This window comes from Gossypium arboreum, chromosome 10, assembly GCF_025698485.1.
Source record: "Gossypium arboreum isolate Shixiya-1 chromosome 10, ASM2569848v2, whole genome shotgun sequence".
Lineage (NCBI taxonomy): Eukaryota > Viridiplantae > Streptophyta > Magnoliopsida > Malvales > Malvaceae > Gossypium > Gossypium arboreum.
Window position 1 is genome coordinate 130,966,261 of NC_069079.1, and position 14,808 is coordinate 130,981,068.

Below are 14,808 nucleotides of genomic sequence, written 5' to 3' on the forward strand. Positions count from 1 at the left end.
GCAATGCCATGCAATTCCATCTGCGTTCGATTTATTCAGTCAAGTAGTGTTCGGTCGCCATGCCCACCATAACGAACAAAGGTTGTAATTCATTCTCTCTATCACCTCTTCATGCATGTTTATACTATTTCTCTATTTGAGTTTGGAATAACTAGTTAACTTGTCATTAACTTAATAAATAATATTACTGTTTTTGTATTTTTATATTTAAACCCAAAATAAATTTAAATAGCAACACTTAAGTCAAGATATGAAAAGATTCAGTTTCACCGTTTCAATTAAACTCTAATTGATTTTTTTTATATTAATGTGTTCAATCTTTTTAAGAAATGTTTGTTTAGCCAAAAACACATACTTTTTTTTTTTTTGAGTATAGCAATGGTAGCACAGTCAACAACAATTGTCATGCTAGTTTGGCCTTTGCAATAGGTGTACTCCTCCTTCTCATGCCACTAAAGTATCCTCAGTCCACGAAGCCACTTGAGACCTACAATGCCATCATGTCGATATTTATCATCGTCACACTTGTTTACGCTGTAGCTTGGGAAATCGAACATCATCTTCAAACTAGCAACAATAACTCATCGATTCACCGCATCATAGTTACCAAAATCAGTCTCTTTAGTGGAAGCCTCGCCACCGTTGTACTAGTATTGCTTATTGTCCCGGAAATTGGGTGGTTCATTCTTCTTGTTTGGACCCTCATCCTTATGAAGCAAATATACGAGGCATGCCAAATGCTCCACCGGCTCTACAAATCACTTTCATTAGTTTCCTATGTGTTCAATGAAGTATTTGGTCCCCGTCGTCATTTTAGCCAAGGAAGAAATGGATTGGTATAGCATAAGTAATTATGCCTCGTTTGGACATTCTTCTTTGTCAAGCAAATATACGAGGCATGCCAAATGTTCCACCTGCTATACAGTCAATATTATGGGCTACCTATGTTACTATGAAGAATTTGGTCATTAGAAATATACAGTCAATATTATGGGCTACCTATGTTTCTCAGTTTACCCATTATCATTATTTCAGACAGTCGTTTAGATTCATAGTTCCGTTAGCTATCTAGTCAAATGGGTGTAGTTGGCCAGAAAAATTACGTACACACTCAATGCTGCAAAATTAGAAGATGCAAACGAATAGCAATGAATATTACAAATAATCTATAATTTTATCTTGAACTAGTATGACTCTCACTCATGCTTCAGCTCGGTTAATTATTTATTTATTTATTTTATTAAATTATAGAATAAAAGTTTAAATATTACAAGATGTTCTTTGTATATTTAGAATTTAATATTTATACTATCATTTTTAGGAATATATAGTCATTCTATTTTTCAATTTAAAAATTTAGGTTCATTTATAAATACCATTAAAATTCTTTTGTTAAATCTACTAGCGTGACATATTGAAATTAGAAAAAATATTTACAATTTATAAAATCAAAATTTGGAATAATTGAAACATTAAATTCAAAGTAATATATAAAATTGAGAAATTATTAAAACAATATTAGCATAAAATTATGATTATGAAAAGATAAATTTTATTTTGGGTAAACTAGATGTATAGTCACCAAGCTATTAAAAAATTTTCATTTTACGCACTTGAAATAAAATATTTACAATTTAAGTATCCACGTTACATAGTTCAATTATTTTGGTCACTTCGTTAAAATCACAAACAACGAGATGACGTGACAGTTAAAAAATTAGTATAATAACAAATTTAGCTCTCAATTTTTACATATTATATAAATTTAGTCATAATTTTAAAAAATAACACTCAATATTTACAAATAATCTCAATTTGACTCGAATTTTAAAAATATAAAAAATAGATAATTATTTTCAAAAATTTAATAATAAAATTAAAATTTATATTAAATAATTAATTAAATAAAATAAAATTCTCCACCATGTTCCTCTCCCTATATTTATTTAATATTAATATTAAATATTTATTTTAGTAAAAGTGGGATATTATTATATTTTTAATTTATAAAATTTTAAATTAATAATGGTAAAATTATATTTTGACCCTTAAAAATGATAAAGAATTAATTTGATCCTATAAAATTATAAAAATATAAACTATTAAAATAGTAAAATTATATTTTTACTATCGTAAAATATATAATTTAATTTCATTCAAAAAAATTCCTAACTTCGCCTCTTGATAGAAGATCATACTAGTTTTTAGATTTTGATACATTATGTATTAAAAATTGGAAGCACAATGGTGTTAACACAAATCATACCTAAAATTGAAATATATCTTGAAGCTGTACGTGGAAATACATTTACTTAAATTGAAGGGTGCTTGGGAGCTTCCGGGAAGATACGTAACACTAACCGGTGCCCAGCATTCATCCTCTCTCTCTCTATATAGTTTATCTGCGGCATCCATGCAACCATCGCTCGCTCAAAGTTAAATTTTTTTTTTCTCTAGCTTTAAATTTTCCAAGATCAGAACGAGCCCATACTTGCATCAAAGAGAAGAAAGAAGTCTCCCGGCTACATTCCATCGTTAAGGTCTCTTAGCTCTTCACTTCCCCTTTTTCATTCTCCACTTTTTAACGTTATAAACAAACTATCTTAATGGTTTTGTATCGTTGGCTTATCGCAGGATTAACAACAACAGCATCACTAGTTTCAGCTTTCTGATGGGTGTATTCCTAGCTCTCATGAACCTCAAATTCCAACCCCAGCGTAATATTGAATCTCCGTTTGAGACCCAAGGTGTGGTCATGCCCATGTTCGTCATCTGTATGCTCGTCTACTCCATAACTTTCTGCACTCCCTACTTCCCTGAAGTTATCGATCACATCAACCTCCTAGCCGGAAGTCTTGCCACGGTTTTTACTTACGTTTATCCTTTTCGCGCCTCTAGGCTGGCTCATTCTTTTCATTTGGACCATTCACTTTGTTAAGCTAATATATCGTGCAATTCGAAATGTTCGTCAGCAATGCCATGCAATTCCATCTTTGTTCGATTTATTCAATCAAGTAGTGTTTCGGTCGCCTTGCCCACCATAATAATGAACAAAGGTTGTAATTCATTCTCTCTATCACCTCTTCATGCATGTTTATACTATTTCTCTATTTGAGTTTGGAATAACTAGTTAACTCGTCACTAACTTAATAAATAATATTACTGTTTTTGTATTTTTATATTTAAACTCAAAATAAATTCAAATGGTAATACTTGGGTTAAGATGTGAAGAGATTCAATTTCACCATGTCAATCAAACTCTAATTGATTTTTTTTATATTAATGTGTTCAATCTTTTTAAGAAATGTTTGTTTAGCCAAAATAACATATATTTTTTTTTTTTTGAGTATAGCAATGGTAGCACAGTCAACAACAATTGTCATGCTAGTTTGGCCTTTGCAATAGGTGTACTCCTCCCTTTCATGCCACTAGAGTATCCTCAGTCCACGAAGCCACTTGAGACCTACAATGTCATCATGTCGATATTTATCATCGTCACACTTGTTTACGCTGCAGCTTGACAAATCGAACATCATCTTCAAACTAGCAACAATAACTCACCACATTATAGTTACCAAAATCAGTCTCTTTAGTGGAAGCCTTGCCACCGTTGTACTAGTATTGCTTATCGTCCCGGAAATTGGGTGGTTCATTCTTCTTGTTTGGACCCTTATCCTTATGAAGCAAATATACGAGGCATGCCAAATACTCCACCGGATCTATCAGTCACTTTTATTGGTTTCCTATGTGTTCAATGAAGTATTTGGTCCCCGTCGTCATTTTAGCCAAGGAATAAATGGATTGGTAGCATAAGTAATTATGCCTAATTTGTTTGGACATTCTTCTTTGTCAAGCAAATATACAAGGCATGCCAAATGTTCCACCTGCTATACCAGTCAATAATATGGGCTACCTATGTGTACTATGAAGTATTTGGTCATTACAACCAAGCAAGAAGTGGGTTGCCCGTTTAAGTTATGGCTTTGATCACGGTTCAGCTTTAAGTAATATTAGAAATATATGATAACATATGAGTGTTTAGAAATAATTTATTATTATTAGTCAAAAAATTAGCTGTTAATAATTTGTTTCTCTAAAAAAGAATTATATGAAATAGTGACGTTACGCGCCATCTGTATCCATTTTCTAATAGTTTTATGCCACATCAGCATTTTAATCTTAAAAAAAAAAATCAAATCCAAATTAAAATCCTATAAATCAAGATAAAATTATTAATGTGGCATAAAACTATTGAAACTGAATAATATCACGTTTCATACAATCCTTTCTCTTTCTTGACCTAGTGACAACAACATTATGTCTGAACGATGATAGATATTAATTTTAATATTATAAATATATAAATTTATAAATGATAATCAAAAATATTATCCATCACGTTTATTAACCAATACCTAAGGTTCGTTATAATCCCATTTGGCCATTTGCTAACACATAAGTTTGACAAAATTGGCCCAACTTTTAAGTTTTCAGTACACTAAAATTAATAAAGTAAACGGGGACCATCAACAACAAGGCATTTTTTCCTCTCATTTCCTTTATTACTTGTAAGCTTAAATGTTCTACTCCTTTGACTGAATGCCTGAACAAATGGGATTTGAAACATGAAGAAAAGTTTGTGTTGATAATGGGTTAGAGCCCACCATGCCCTTTCTTTTTGACTTTATATACAGAAAATCTTTTCATGAGAGGGCACCCATTTGATTAGATCCCACCCACGCCCCAATGGCGAAATTTGTTTCTTTCACCACCCATTTTCAACCGGTTGAGGTTGATGTAACGACTTCACATCTCATTATATCATAATTTTAATGGCCTTAATGATATAGCCCATTGGCATGTCTTTTTCCTTCGTACGAAATAATTTTATATGTTTTCCTTATGCCTATTTGCAATATTTCTTAAGAAGTATTTTCTTTTAAAGAAGAATAAGAAAACTTCTAATATTCTTTTAAAGGTAGAAAGATATTATTCTCATTTATATCATATTAGGCAATGCAAAAGAAATAAAAGGTTCTAGAAGAACTATGATAGTATTACTCAACCGTAAAATATATTATAGATGATGCATTGTTTTCATCTAAGTCTCGAAGGAAGTTTTTAGGCTTTATAGATATTCATTGAAATGAGTATCTAATTTGTCATAATTTGGTATGCCAAATTATGCTCTCTTGAATACTTGATGAGCTTATTCTCAAATAATTTACGAGTCTTTTCAATGCTTTTTATTGATTCTTAGCTTTAAGGGTTAATAATAATTGTTCTTACATTTTTCTTCTTTTGAGACTCAAATTGGCAAAACTCTATCGTTGGTAGTTTAAAGATTGATTTGAGCTTTTGTAGGGAGATGACTAAGGCTAAACATAAAAGGGAACCTCAACTAGTGTGAGGGTTGTAACATAGGTGCATGTGTGTTGTGACACCGAGTCTCCATCACTTCAAGGAAGCAAACTTCAGCAAAAAATCAACTTAGAGTAATTTGCCACTGAAGTTGCAACACTAAGTGTGTGGTGTCGCGACACTAAGCCTCAAAATCTCAACTACAAGCCCTCGAGGTCGTGACTCCAAGCCAATGGTTGAAGTGAAGGAACCTAGTACCACTGCTATCGAGGTCGCGACACCAGTAAGGCTATGTCGTGACACCAAGAACCCCCAAGCCAAGCTCATGTCTACTACCACGAATGTCGTGACACCTGGTGTCGCGACACTGAAGTGTAACGGGTGCAAAAAAATTGTAAGAGAAATTTTGTATCCAAACTCAGCTTAAGTCACATCATTCTCTTTAAGGGTATGTTGGTCAATGTTAGGGTTAGAGAATCTAATGTATTTAATGCATCTTTATGCCTCAACAAAAGGGGGTCTTTTATTATTTTTTGTCAACATCTTTTATTCTTTTACCATTTTTAGATTTCTAGGTTTTCCTTCCTTAGCTTATTAGTTATTTTGCTTTTCTTTTCTTCTCATTTTCCACTACACATTTAGTTTTCTATCAAAGAGATACAAGACTCTTCATTGTTATTTTGGGTTTTTCTTTAAAACCTTCAAGAGATTTACTTCTTGTTAGTTATCAAAAGTGCGAAAATATTAACTTGGGTTGTGGATTTGTTATCATTCTTCTTGTCATTATCTTCATCAAAGACTCCTTCAAGACTCACTAAGCATATTTCAACCTTGTCTTTTTTGTGGTTACTTGATGAGTCATTTAAGCATGAAATTGGTTGATCTTTGTATTTTGATGATGATTAGGAACTAAGTTTTATAGTGGTTGGTTGATTGAAATGTTGCATGATTAATTTTAAAATTAGTGACTAAATCATAAAAATTAGTATAAATCGAATAGACTTTAAAACCTAGAATTGATGCCTCTAGGTGAACATTTAGATATGTGAGACCAAGAGGAGATCCTATTGTGAATTCATTTGATTGTCCCGATTTAGTTTACTGAGATTGAGAGATATATCGGACTAAAACGTCTTAATTGGGAAAAATGGTGACCAAAAGGTAAATTTGAACCAATTAGGAGTTTGAGCCATTTAGATCTCTAATCCAAGAATTAATTAGCAACATGGATATCAATCGACCACTTCATCTTATTGAAATTATATTTGTTATACTTTTGACTATAATTTAATTTAGTCCTTCTAGGTATAGTTAGCATAATTAACTTGAATAATGAATTGATGTAATATAGAACTTAGTTATTAGCTAGCTAGACTTTTTCATTGCATGCTTGATCATTTTCATTCATCTTGTTGCCTGATCTCTCTTGGGTTTGATCCTTAGAATGCTCGAAGTGTTTCATTGTAACACTTATATATATTACAACTGACATGTCACACTTGCAAACAAAGCTACTTTTAAATCCTTATATTTTGTACTAATTCTCTGCTCAGCATTTGTGCGGCGTAGCGTGGCCAATATCATATTAAGATAACAGATGAGAAAAAAAATTGAATATCTACAAATAATATCAAACCAACGAAAAGGCCTTCTCCCAAGTCTTCATGTGTATGTCTAGTTTAAAAATCCTGAATTCAACTAGGTTTTAAATCTTGGATTCAAATGTTATAGCGCGTTTACTATTACCAACACGAAATGAATCGATACCACAACATGCCAAACAAAGATTTTCACACGCAACTCGTGCTTCTGTAATTAAAATAAATTATATTATTTGAGAGTATGTATTTGTTTTTTTTATTTAAAAAGCCAATAAAATATACATATAGTGAAATTTGAACCCAAACCAATTGCATTAATAAAACATTTAATTTACTACTCAATTAAAACTTTATTTTTAATATTTTTATACATTTTAATTTTATTATTTTTATACATTTCATTATTTATTTGTGTTATTTTAAGCACAAATCGTATTCTAAATACATCATCTCCATATATATACATGTGTAATAGAATTTCTAGTAATAAGATTGTGTAAAAGAGAAATAGAAAATAAAGCTCTCTAATTAAATATTTTTTTTGAAATGTAAATTCATTAATTATTAAATGAATGGAACCATACAATTCGGAGAGAAAAAAAATAACAAACACTTGCCGTAGATGGTAAAGAACAAGCTCCATCAATACAACAGAGGCTTTAGCCTCAACATCAATAAAATATTATGACACGTTGATAATTGACTTTGCCGCAACTCATGTACGACATATCTGGAGTGATTGCAAGCACTTAATACGATAAGAAAATCAACCCCAGATGGTCCAAAGCAGCGAGCACAAATCGACAAAAGAATCGAGTATTCACCAAACTAGAGAGGACGACAACAAATTCATCCCTAAAATCACTTGTAAAATTAAGATTACATGCATAAGTAAGACTAAAAAACGTGCTACAAGAGCAGAGACAAAAACTTCTAAAACTGAAGACTCATTAAATAATAGAAAAACAAACTGTAGCGACGTAAAAATTTGTTTCGGGGTCGCTAATTGTGGCGATCTAGTGAAAAAGTTTGGAAACTGAAGTTCGATTTTGAAATAAAAGGGGAGTCGCCACCGATCCTTTTTATAGGTGTGATCGGACACCTTATAAATTTATTTTGAAATGAAAAGAAATGAATTTAAGTCCACGTTAAAATCGAGAGAAAAATAGGGTTCGAGTCGATTCTGCCGAGGAAGGTATTAGCACCCTCGCGACGCCCAAAATTGGTATCTCATAAACACGTATTGTCTTGATTTTCAAAATACGAGTCAATGTAAAATTTAGTCGTGATCCGATTGAAAAGACGAGAAATTTTAGTTTATTCTGTTTTTTTTTTGAGGAGGGTATATCGCTTTAACACGAGTCAATTGACGTTCACCCAACATAGCGATGAACTCGATGACTTAATGTTAAATCGGTACATTGCCTTGATTATTGAAATTAATTATCAAAACAATAATATGATTTTCGAAATACCATGAAACGAAGTTGATATGAAATAAGAATCAATAAGTGGAAGAAATATAAACATATTTGAAACAAATAACAAATATTACAATAATGTTGAAGGAAAACACTAATAATGCATGCAAGATCGAATGTAATTATCATATCAAATACGATAAATAATGAATATACATACATAAAACATTAAGAACATGTATGTCAAAACACATCTATATATGAGCAATGATACCGTTAGAAATATATTATATATATTATTCAACTATACATGAAGTGGCAAAAAATGTACATCTATTAATGTTAAAGTATATACGTAGTATCAAGACATGACATAATATATATAGGACATGGCATTTAATGTAATTATATATATAGAAGAATATATACAAATAATATGGTATTAAAGGTATATACATAGTATATGGAAGAAAATATGTATGTGGAAATGTATAAGAAATATTATACATAACTAGTAATATTAAAAATATACACATAACATATATAGAACATATACAATACATACAAACCTTAGAAGTGATAATAACAATAATAAAACTATTTTATACACTACACAAATACATACACACATATATATATAAATAATAGTATTAGAAATATACAATATAATATTAGAAATATATATAATAGTATAAAAGAAAAATATAACTAATAATATTAAAATATATATAATAATATATGTGAAATATAATATTAAAAACTTATGTACATAACGTATGTGCAAAATACACATAATATTAAAACATTTACATAGTATATACATATTAGAAACAAATAAAAACTAATAATAATAATAATAAAAATATAATGAAGTATATAAAAAGACAAATATAATATAATAGTAATTAAGATAGTACTATATATAAATGTATGGATATATACATGTAAAATATACATGTATTAATATTAATAATAATGTTAGAACTAGAAATAGTAATCATTGGTAATAATAGTACCTTAAAATAATTAGTATATTAATAAAAATAATAATATTAATAATATGTAAAAATGAAAATAAACGAAGAAAAGGACTAAATCGGACTACGAACAAAATTTCGGGGCGAATTTAAAAAGAAATAGAGAAATAAAGGACCAAAATGAACACGCGTGAAAGCAATGGGGACTAAGGGTGCAATATTCTCCATTACGAAAACGCAACGCAGCACGGAGGGACTAAATTGTAGGGCGAGAAAATCTTTAGGGCCAAATTAAAAATAGCAAAAAAACCTGATTGTGAAATAGCAAAAATGCGGAAGGGCCGATCGCGCAATTAGCCCTTCCGCTTCAAAAACACGCGGACCCTGGCCGGACGGGTCGGGTCGACCAGACCCGAAGCCCTGAACGGCGTCGTTTCAAGCTAACTGGGGGGGGACCAAAACGGTGCGTTTTGGTCCCCTATATAAGTTAAAAATTTTGTAAAAATTTCATTTGGCAACAGCAGAGAGAAAAAAAAAAGAAAAAAAGAGAAGGGAGAAAAGAGAGAGGGGAGAAGGGAGAGAGGGGTTCTGGCGTGGGGGGCACCGGTCCGGTCGCCGGACCACCGTGCATCGCCGGCACGGTGGCCGGAGGAGGTAAAAATTTCTAATTTTTTTTCTTTTATTTTTTGTTATTTGTTTATTTTATTAGTTTATTAGATTTTTATGTGTATGTGTGATAAAATTAATTTTAAAACGAAATAGAAATGAAAAAGAAATAACCTTTAGTTTTTAACTTCGATTCTTCGATCTTTGCTATTTTTTTGCTTAGTCTGATGCTATTCTCGTATATGGATATAGGCAGGATCCAAGGTTCAATATTTCTTTTTCTGTTTTTTCTTATTGCCTGTCTAAAAAACTTACAACGATTATTACATGGCTTTATAGCCGAATGTTCCAAAGAAGAGTACAAAAATATTGTTTCTTCTATTGGCTACTGCTCTGTTGCTGCTGTTGTTTTGTTTCCTTCTTGCAGGTACGGGGTGTGGGCGTGGCGTACGAGGACTGTGGAGGTATGGGACTGTTGTAGTGGGGGTATGGGGCCGCTGTAGTGGAGGTATGGGGTTGCTTCATGGTTGCAGCGCAAAACAAAAAGAGGGGGGGGACTTAGGATTGCTGAAATATTTTGTGTGTTGGGCTAGGTGGGCTTTTAGGGTTTTTGTATTATTTGGGTCATTTAATTTTAGGTTTGGGCCTTTCAATGTGGAAATTGGGCCTGTTTTGACTTTTGGGCTATTTAACATTGTAAAATGGACTTGAATTTTGGTTTTTGCTTAGGCCAAAAATTGGCCATTACACAAACAAAAAAAAAAGAAAACTTAAGACAACACGAGTTCTTTCGAAATAGTAAGCACATGTTACCAACCAACCAAAAGGACTGCCCCAACATCTCTTTCCTTATATCTCCGGCAAATTCAACACATCGAAGGTTGCTTCCGATATACTGTAGAAACAATGTTCGTCATGGTAACATTAAACAAATTAGGGAATTTGATTCTTTTATCCGAAAGAGAAGCTTGCCAACATCGACAGACTGCGGTCATACGAACAAGATCCCAAGCCGAATCAGTCATGTTCTGCAATCCATCTCAAAATATCATCTTCAATATTAGCCCAATCTGCGAATCTTGTTTTAATTTCCAACGAAACCATGATGATGAAGCACAAAGAAACAAGTAAATCTACTTAAAATTTTTGGATTTTTCAAAGGAATTCGTGAGTTTGACTAGAGACAGCTACACGAGGTTTAATTTACCGCTAACAAGTAATAATGAATGTTTGAGTAATTATTATATACTAAGTAAGTAATGCTTTGTTATGAAAATTTTATTATTAAGCTAATATCTAAGTTTTGATGTATTTTAAATTCTAATAGTAATTAAAATTAGAATTTTATTTTATTTATATTTCTTTTATCTATAAATTTTAATTCAGTATCTTTAATTATAATTTCAATTATTTTTATAACTATAGTTGTGTTTAAATCTAAATATAGCATTAATTATTTCAATTTAGGCCCTTTGGAAATTTTAAATTTTAAATTAGTAAAGGTAAAATTACACTTTACCCTCCCTAAAAATGATAAATTTTGATTTAATTTTTAAAAATTATAAAGATATAGACTATTAAAATTACAAATTAATTTTGGCCCCTAAAATTTTTCTAACTACGCCCTAAAATTACAAGGGCCCGGCCCTTTAAGATAGAAAATTTCTATTTAGGTCTTTTATATTTTAAAAAAAATTAAATTAGTAATAGTAAAATTGAACTTTAATCCTCTAAAATGATAAAAATTTGATTTAATCCTTTAAAATTATAAATATATAAGTTATTCAAATGATGAAATTGCATTTTACTATCGTAAAAATTAAAATTTAATTTCGACCCTAAAAAAATTTCTGTCTTCACCCCTGTATAGAAATTAACCTAACTTAGATGAAATTTTTTGCTCATAAGTCAAAATAATGTGTTGGATTCTTTAAGAGATTTAGACGACATGGTTGCATTATGCCATGAAAATATAGTCAAAGATGATCTGCATTTTTGGGTTAATTTAATAATTTATATTAATAAGATTAAGAAGTCTAGAAAGATTAACTTCATACATAAATATTATGAATATTTTATTAAGTGGATGTCTATTAAGATTAAATAAATTTTGATATACTTTAAATTCTAATAGTAATGAAAAGTAGTATTCTATTTCATTTATACTTCTTAGATCTATAAAGATAGACTTTGGAGAAGTATTGTAAATTATTTTTATTGATCAATAAAATACGCTCAATTTGAATTTTCTAATAAGGAAGCACACCGTAAAAATAAAACCCGAACCAAGATTGTCTCAATCTGAATTTAAGTTAACTAGATTACAACTCAAAAATAAAACAACAATATAAATCTAAGCTGACCTTGAATGAATATATATATATATATATGTGTGGAGGGGTGAAGTGAGAAATTTTTTTGGGGGTCGGAATTAAATTTTATATTTTTACGACAGTAAAAATGTAATATCACGATTTTAATAATCTATATTTTATAATTTTAAATGATTAAATTATTTTTTATTATTTGTGGGTAAAATACAATTTGACTATTATTAAATTAAAATTTTATAAATTTTAAAAGAAGCACGATACCGCAACACGCGATACAAAGGTTTCCACCCAAATCAACTAGATGATTGATGATGAGTACACCTTGATCAAAATCAGAAGGCGATGGGGAGAATTCTACAGCTTTTGGATGAGTTGGTTCACATAAAAAATCTTACCATTGCCTAAACAGCCATAAAAATTTCCCTTGAAATTAATAGCATCATTTAATGGATGCCTTGGATCATGAACATCAATGGCAGTCCATGCTTTATCACCTGGCTTTGCAAAGAGCTAATGATCCGAAATACTTGCTATAACTATACAATCAGACTCTTCAGGACATGTACATAATAATTAGAGAAGGGGAAGATTAACTTTCGAAAATAGATAAAAAAAAGTCGAGTTTAGAGATAGAGGCCACATATTACAAACCAACCAAAAGGACTGCCTCAACATCTCCTTCATTGTATCTCCGGTAAATCAAGCTCATCGAAGATTTATTCCGATATACCATAGAAAAAATGTTTGACACGGTAATTTTTAAGTGAAGTAAAAGGGTTCACAGTGAAGGAAGGGAAAGATTAGCTTTTGATAATGGATTAAATAGTCGAATTTTGTCGCATGTTACCAATCAACTGAAATGCCTCATATCTTCAGCAAAACAAGATTGTAGTTGTCTCCTAACAATAAAAAGTTACAGCATGAATCACTTGATTATAGAAACATTCACCATCATACATGGTTTTATTCTCAAGTTTTGTAGAATGGTTAAAAAAACTCAATAAAACAACAATCCCCAAAATTTGCCAACATTGTCTTTGATCCAAGACAAAACTTAAAATAAGAGAGACAATATAAATCTAAAAGTAGAATCACTAAATTGTGCCCATCTTAGTGATGGTATGGAAATGGAACGATCCAAAGATGAGACAATGAAGAAAGGAGGAGATTTCGACCGTCTTTCGACTTGGGAAAAGGCTTCATTCGGACACGAAAATCACTATTTCTTTCTGACTGTTTTTCTAATTTCAAGTTTTGACAATCATAGATGCCCACATCTAAGCGTGTGGTTGGACCCAACAAAGGACTGTCATCTGAGAAGTAAATGCAATTAGGCTTGCAACCGGGATAATCAGCAGCGGCAATGGCGAAAGTGGAGCAATTTCCCAAGAACAAAGTCCTATCACCTAATGAATAAATCTTCTCCCAACTCTTCGTGTCCATGTCTAGTTTGAAAATCACAAATCCAACTGTTCCATAATAAGTATCGACATGGCGACATGCGATACAAAGATTTCCACCCAAACCAAATAGATACTTGATGATGATACCTGGATAAAAATATCGCAAATCAGGAGGTGGTGGGGCAAATTCTACAACTTTTGGATGAGTTGCTTCACATAAAACAATCTCACCAGTGTGTAGACAGCCATAAAAATTACCCTTGAAATAAATGGCATCATCTAAATCGTTATGATCACTAAGACCAATAAGAGTCCATGCTTCATCACTTGGCTTTGCAAATAACCAACCATCCGAAGTATTTGCTAAAACGATACAATCAGATTCTTCAGGACTTGTACATAATATAAGTTTGCGTAAAGAGTACATAAATAATTCTCCAAGTGAGCAATCTTCTTCTTCGGCTATAGTATTTAGTGAAGGAAGGGGAATTTTGGTTCTGGAAAATGGATTAAACAGTCTAGTTTCGAAATCGAGAGCATATGTTACCAACCAACCGAAAGGACTGCCCCAACATCTCCTTCCTTGTATCTCCGGCAAATACAACACATCAAATATTGCTTCCGATGTACTGTAGAAACAATGTTCCTTACTGTAGTAACCTTCTGTTAGCATTAAGCAAATAGGGAATTTGATTCTTTTATTCGCGAGAGAAGCTTGCCAAGATCGACAAACTGCGGTCATACGAATGAGATCCCAAGCGGCATTAGTCATGTCTGCAATGCATCTCAAGACATCACCTTCAATATTAGCCCAATCTACAAATCTTGTTTTATTTTTCATCGAAGCCATGATGATGAAGCACAAAGAAACAAGTTAGGGTTTTTCATAGGAATTTGTGAGTTTAAGAAGAGAGGGAGGATTAAAAATAATTAAATATAAATAAATAAAATATTTACGAAATATGAAATCCCTTCAGAAATCGTGCTCTTCTATAGCAGGGATAGAGAGTATTGGAATTTTGAAAAAAAAATATCCACAAAATCTATCATTATATAAAATTGATTTAAAAATTTATTAGAATCAAATCAATAAGATAAATTTCCAT

The 14,808-nt window shown here is 31.3% G+C and overlaps 1 protein-coding gene across 1 annotated transcript; it reads right to left on the minus strand.

Moving 5' to 3' along the window:
• Positions 1-13,409: 13,409 nt before the first annotated feature.
• On the minus strand, positions 13,410-14,552 carry LOC108462264 (probable F-box protein At1g44080). Its single transcript, XM_017762235.1, has one exon. It carries the CDS (start codon positions 14,550-14,552, stop codon positions 13,410-13,412), a length of 1,143 nt encoding a protein of 380 aa, XP_017617724.1.
• Between the last annotated feature and the right edge of the window lie 256 nt (positions 14,553-14,808).

Coding starts and splice junctions, on each gene's coding strand:
- LOC108462264 (XM_017762235.1), bottom strand. CDS start 14,552: ATGGCTTCGATGAAAAATAAAACAAGATTTGTAGATTGGGCTAATATT.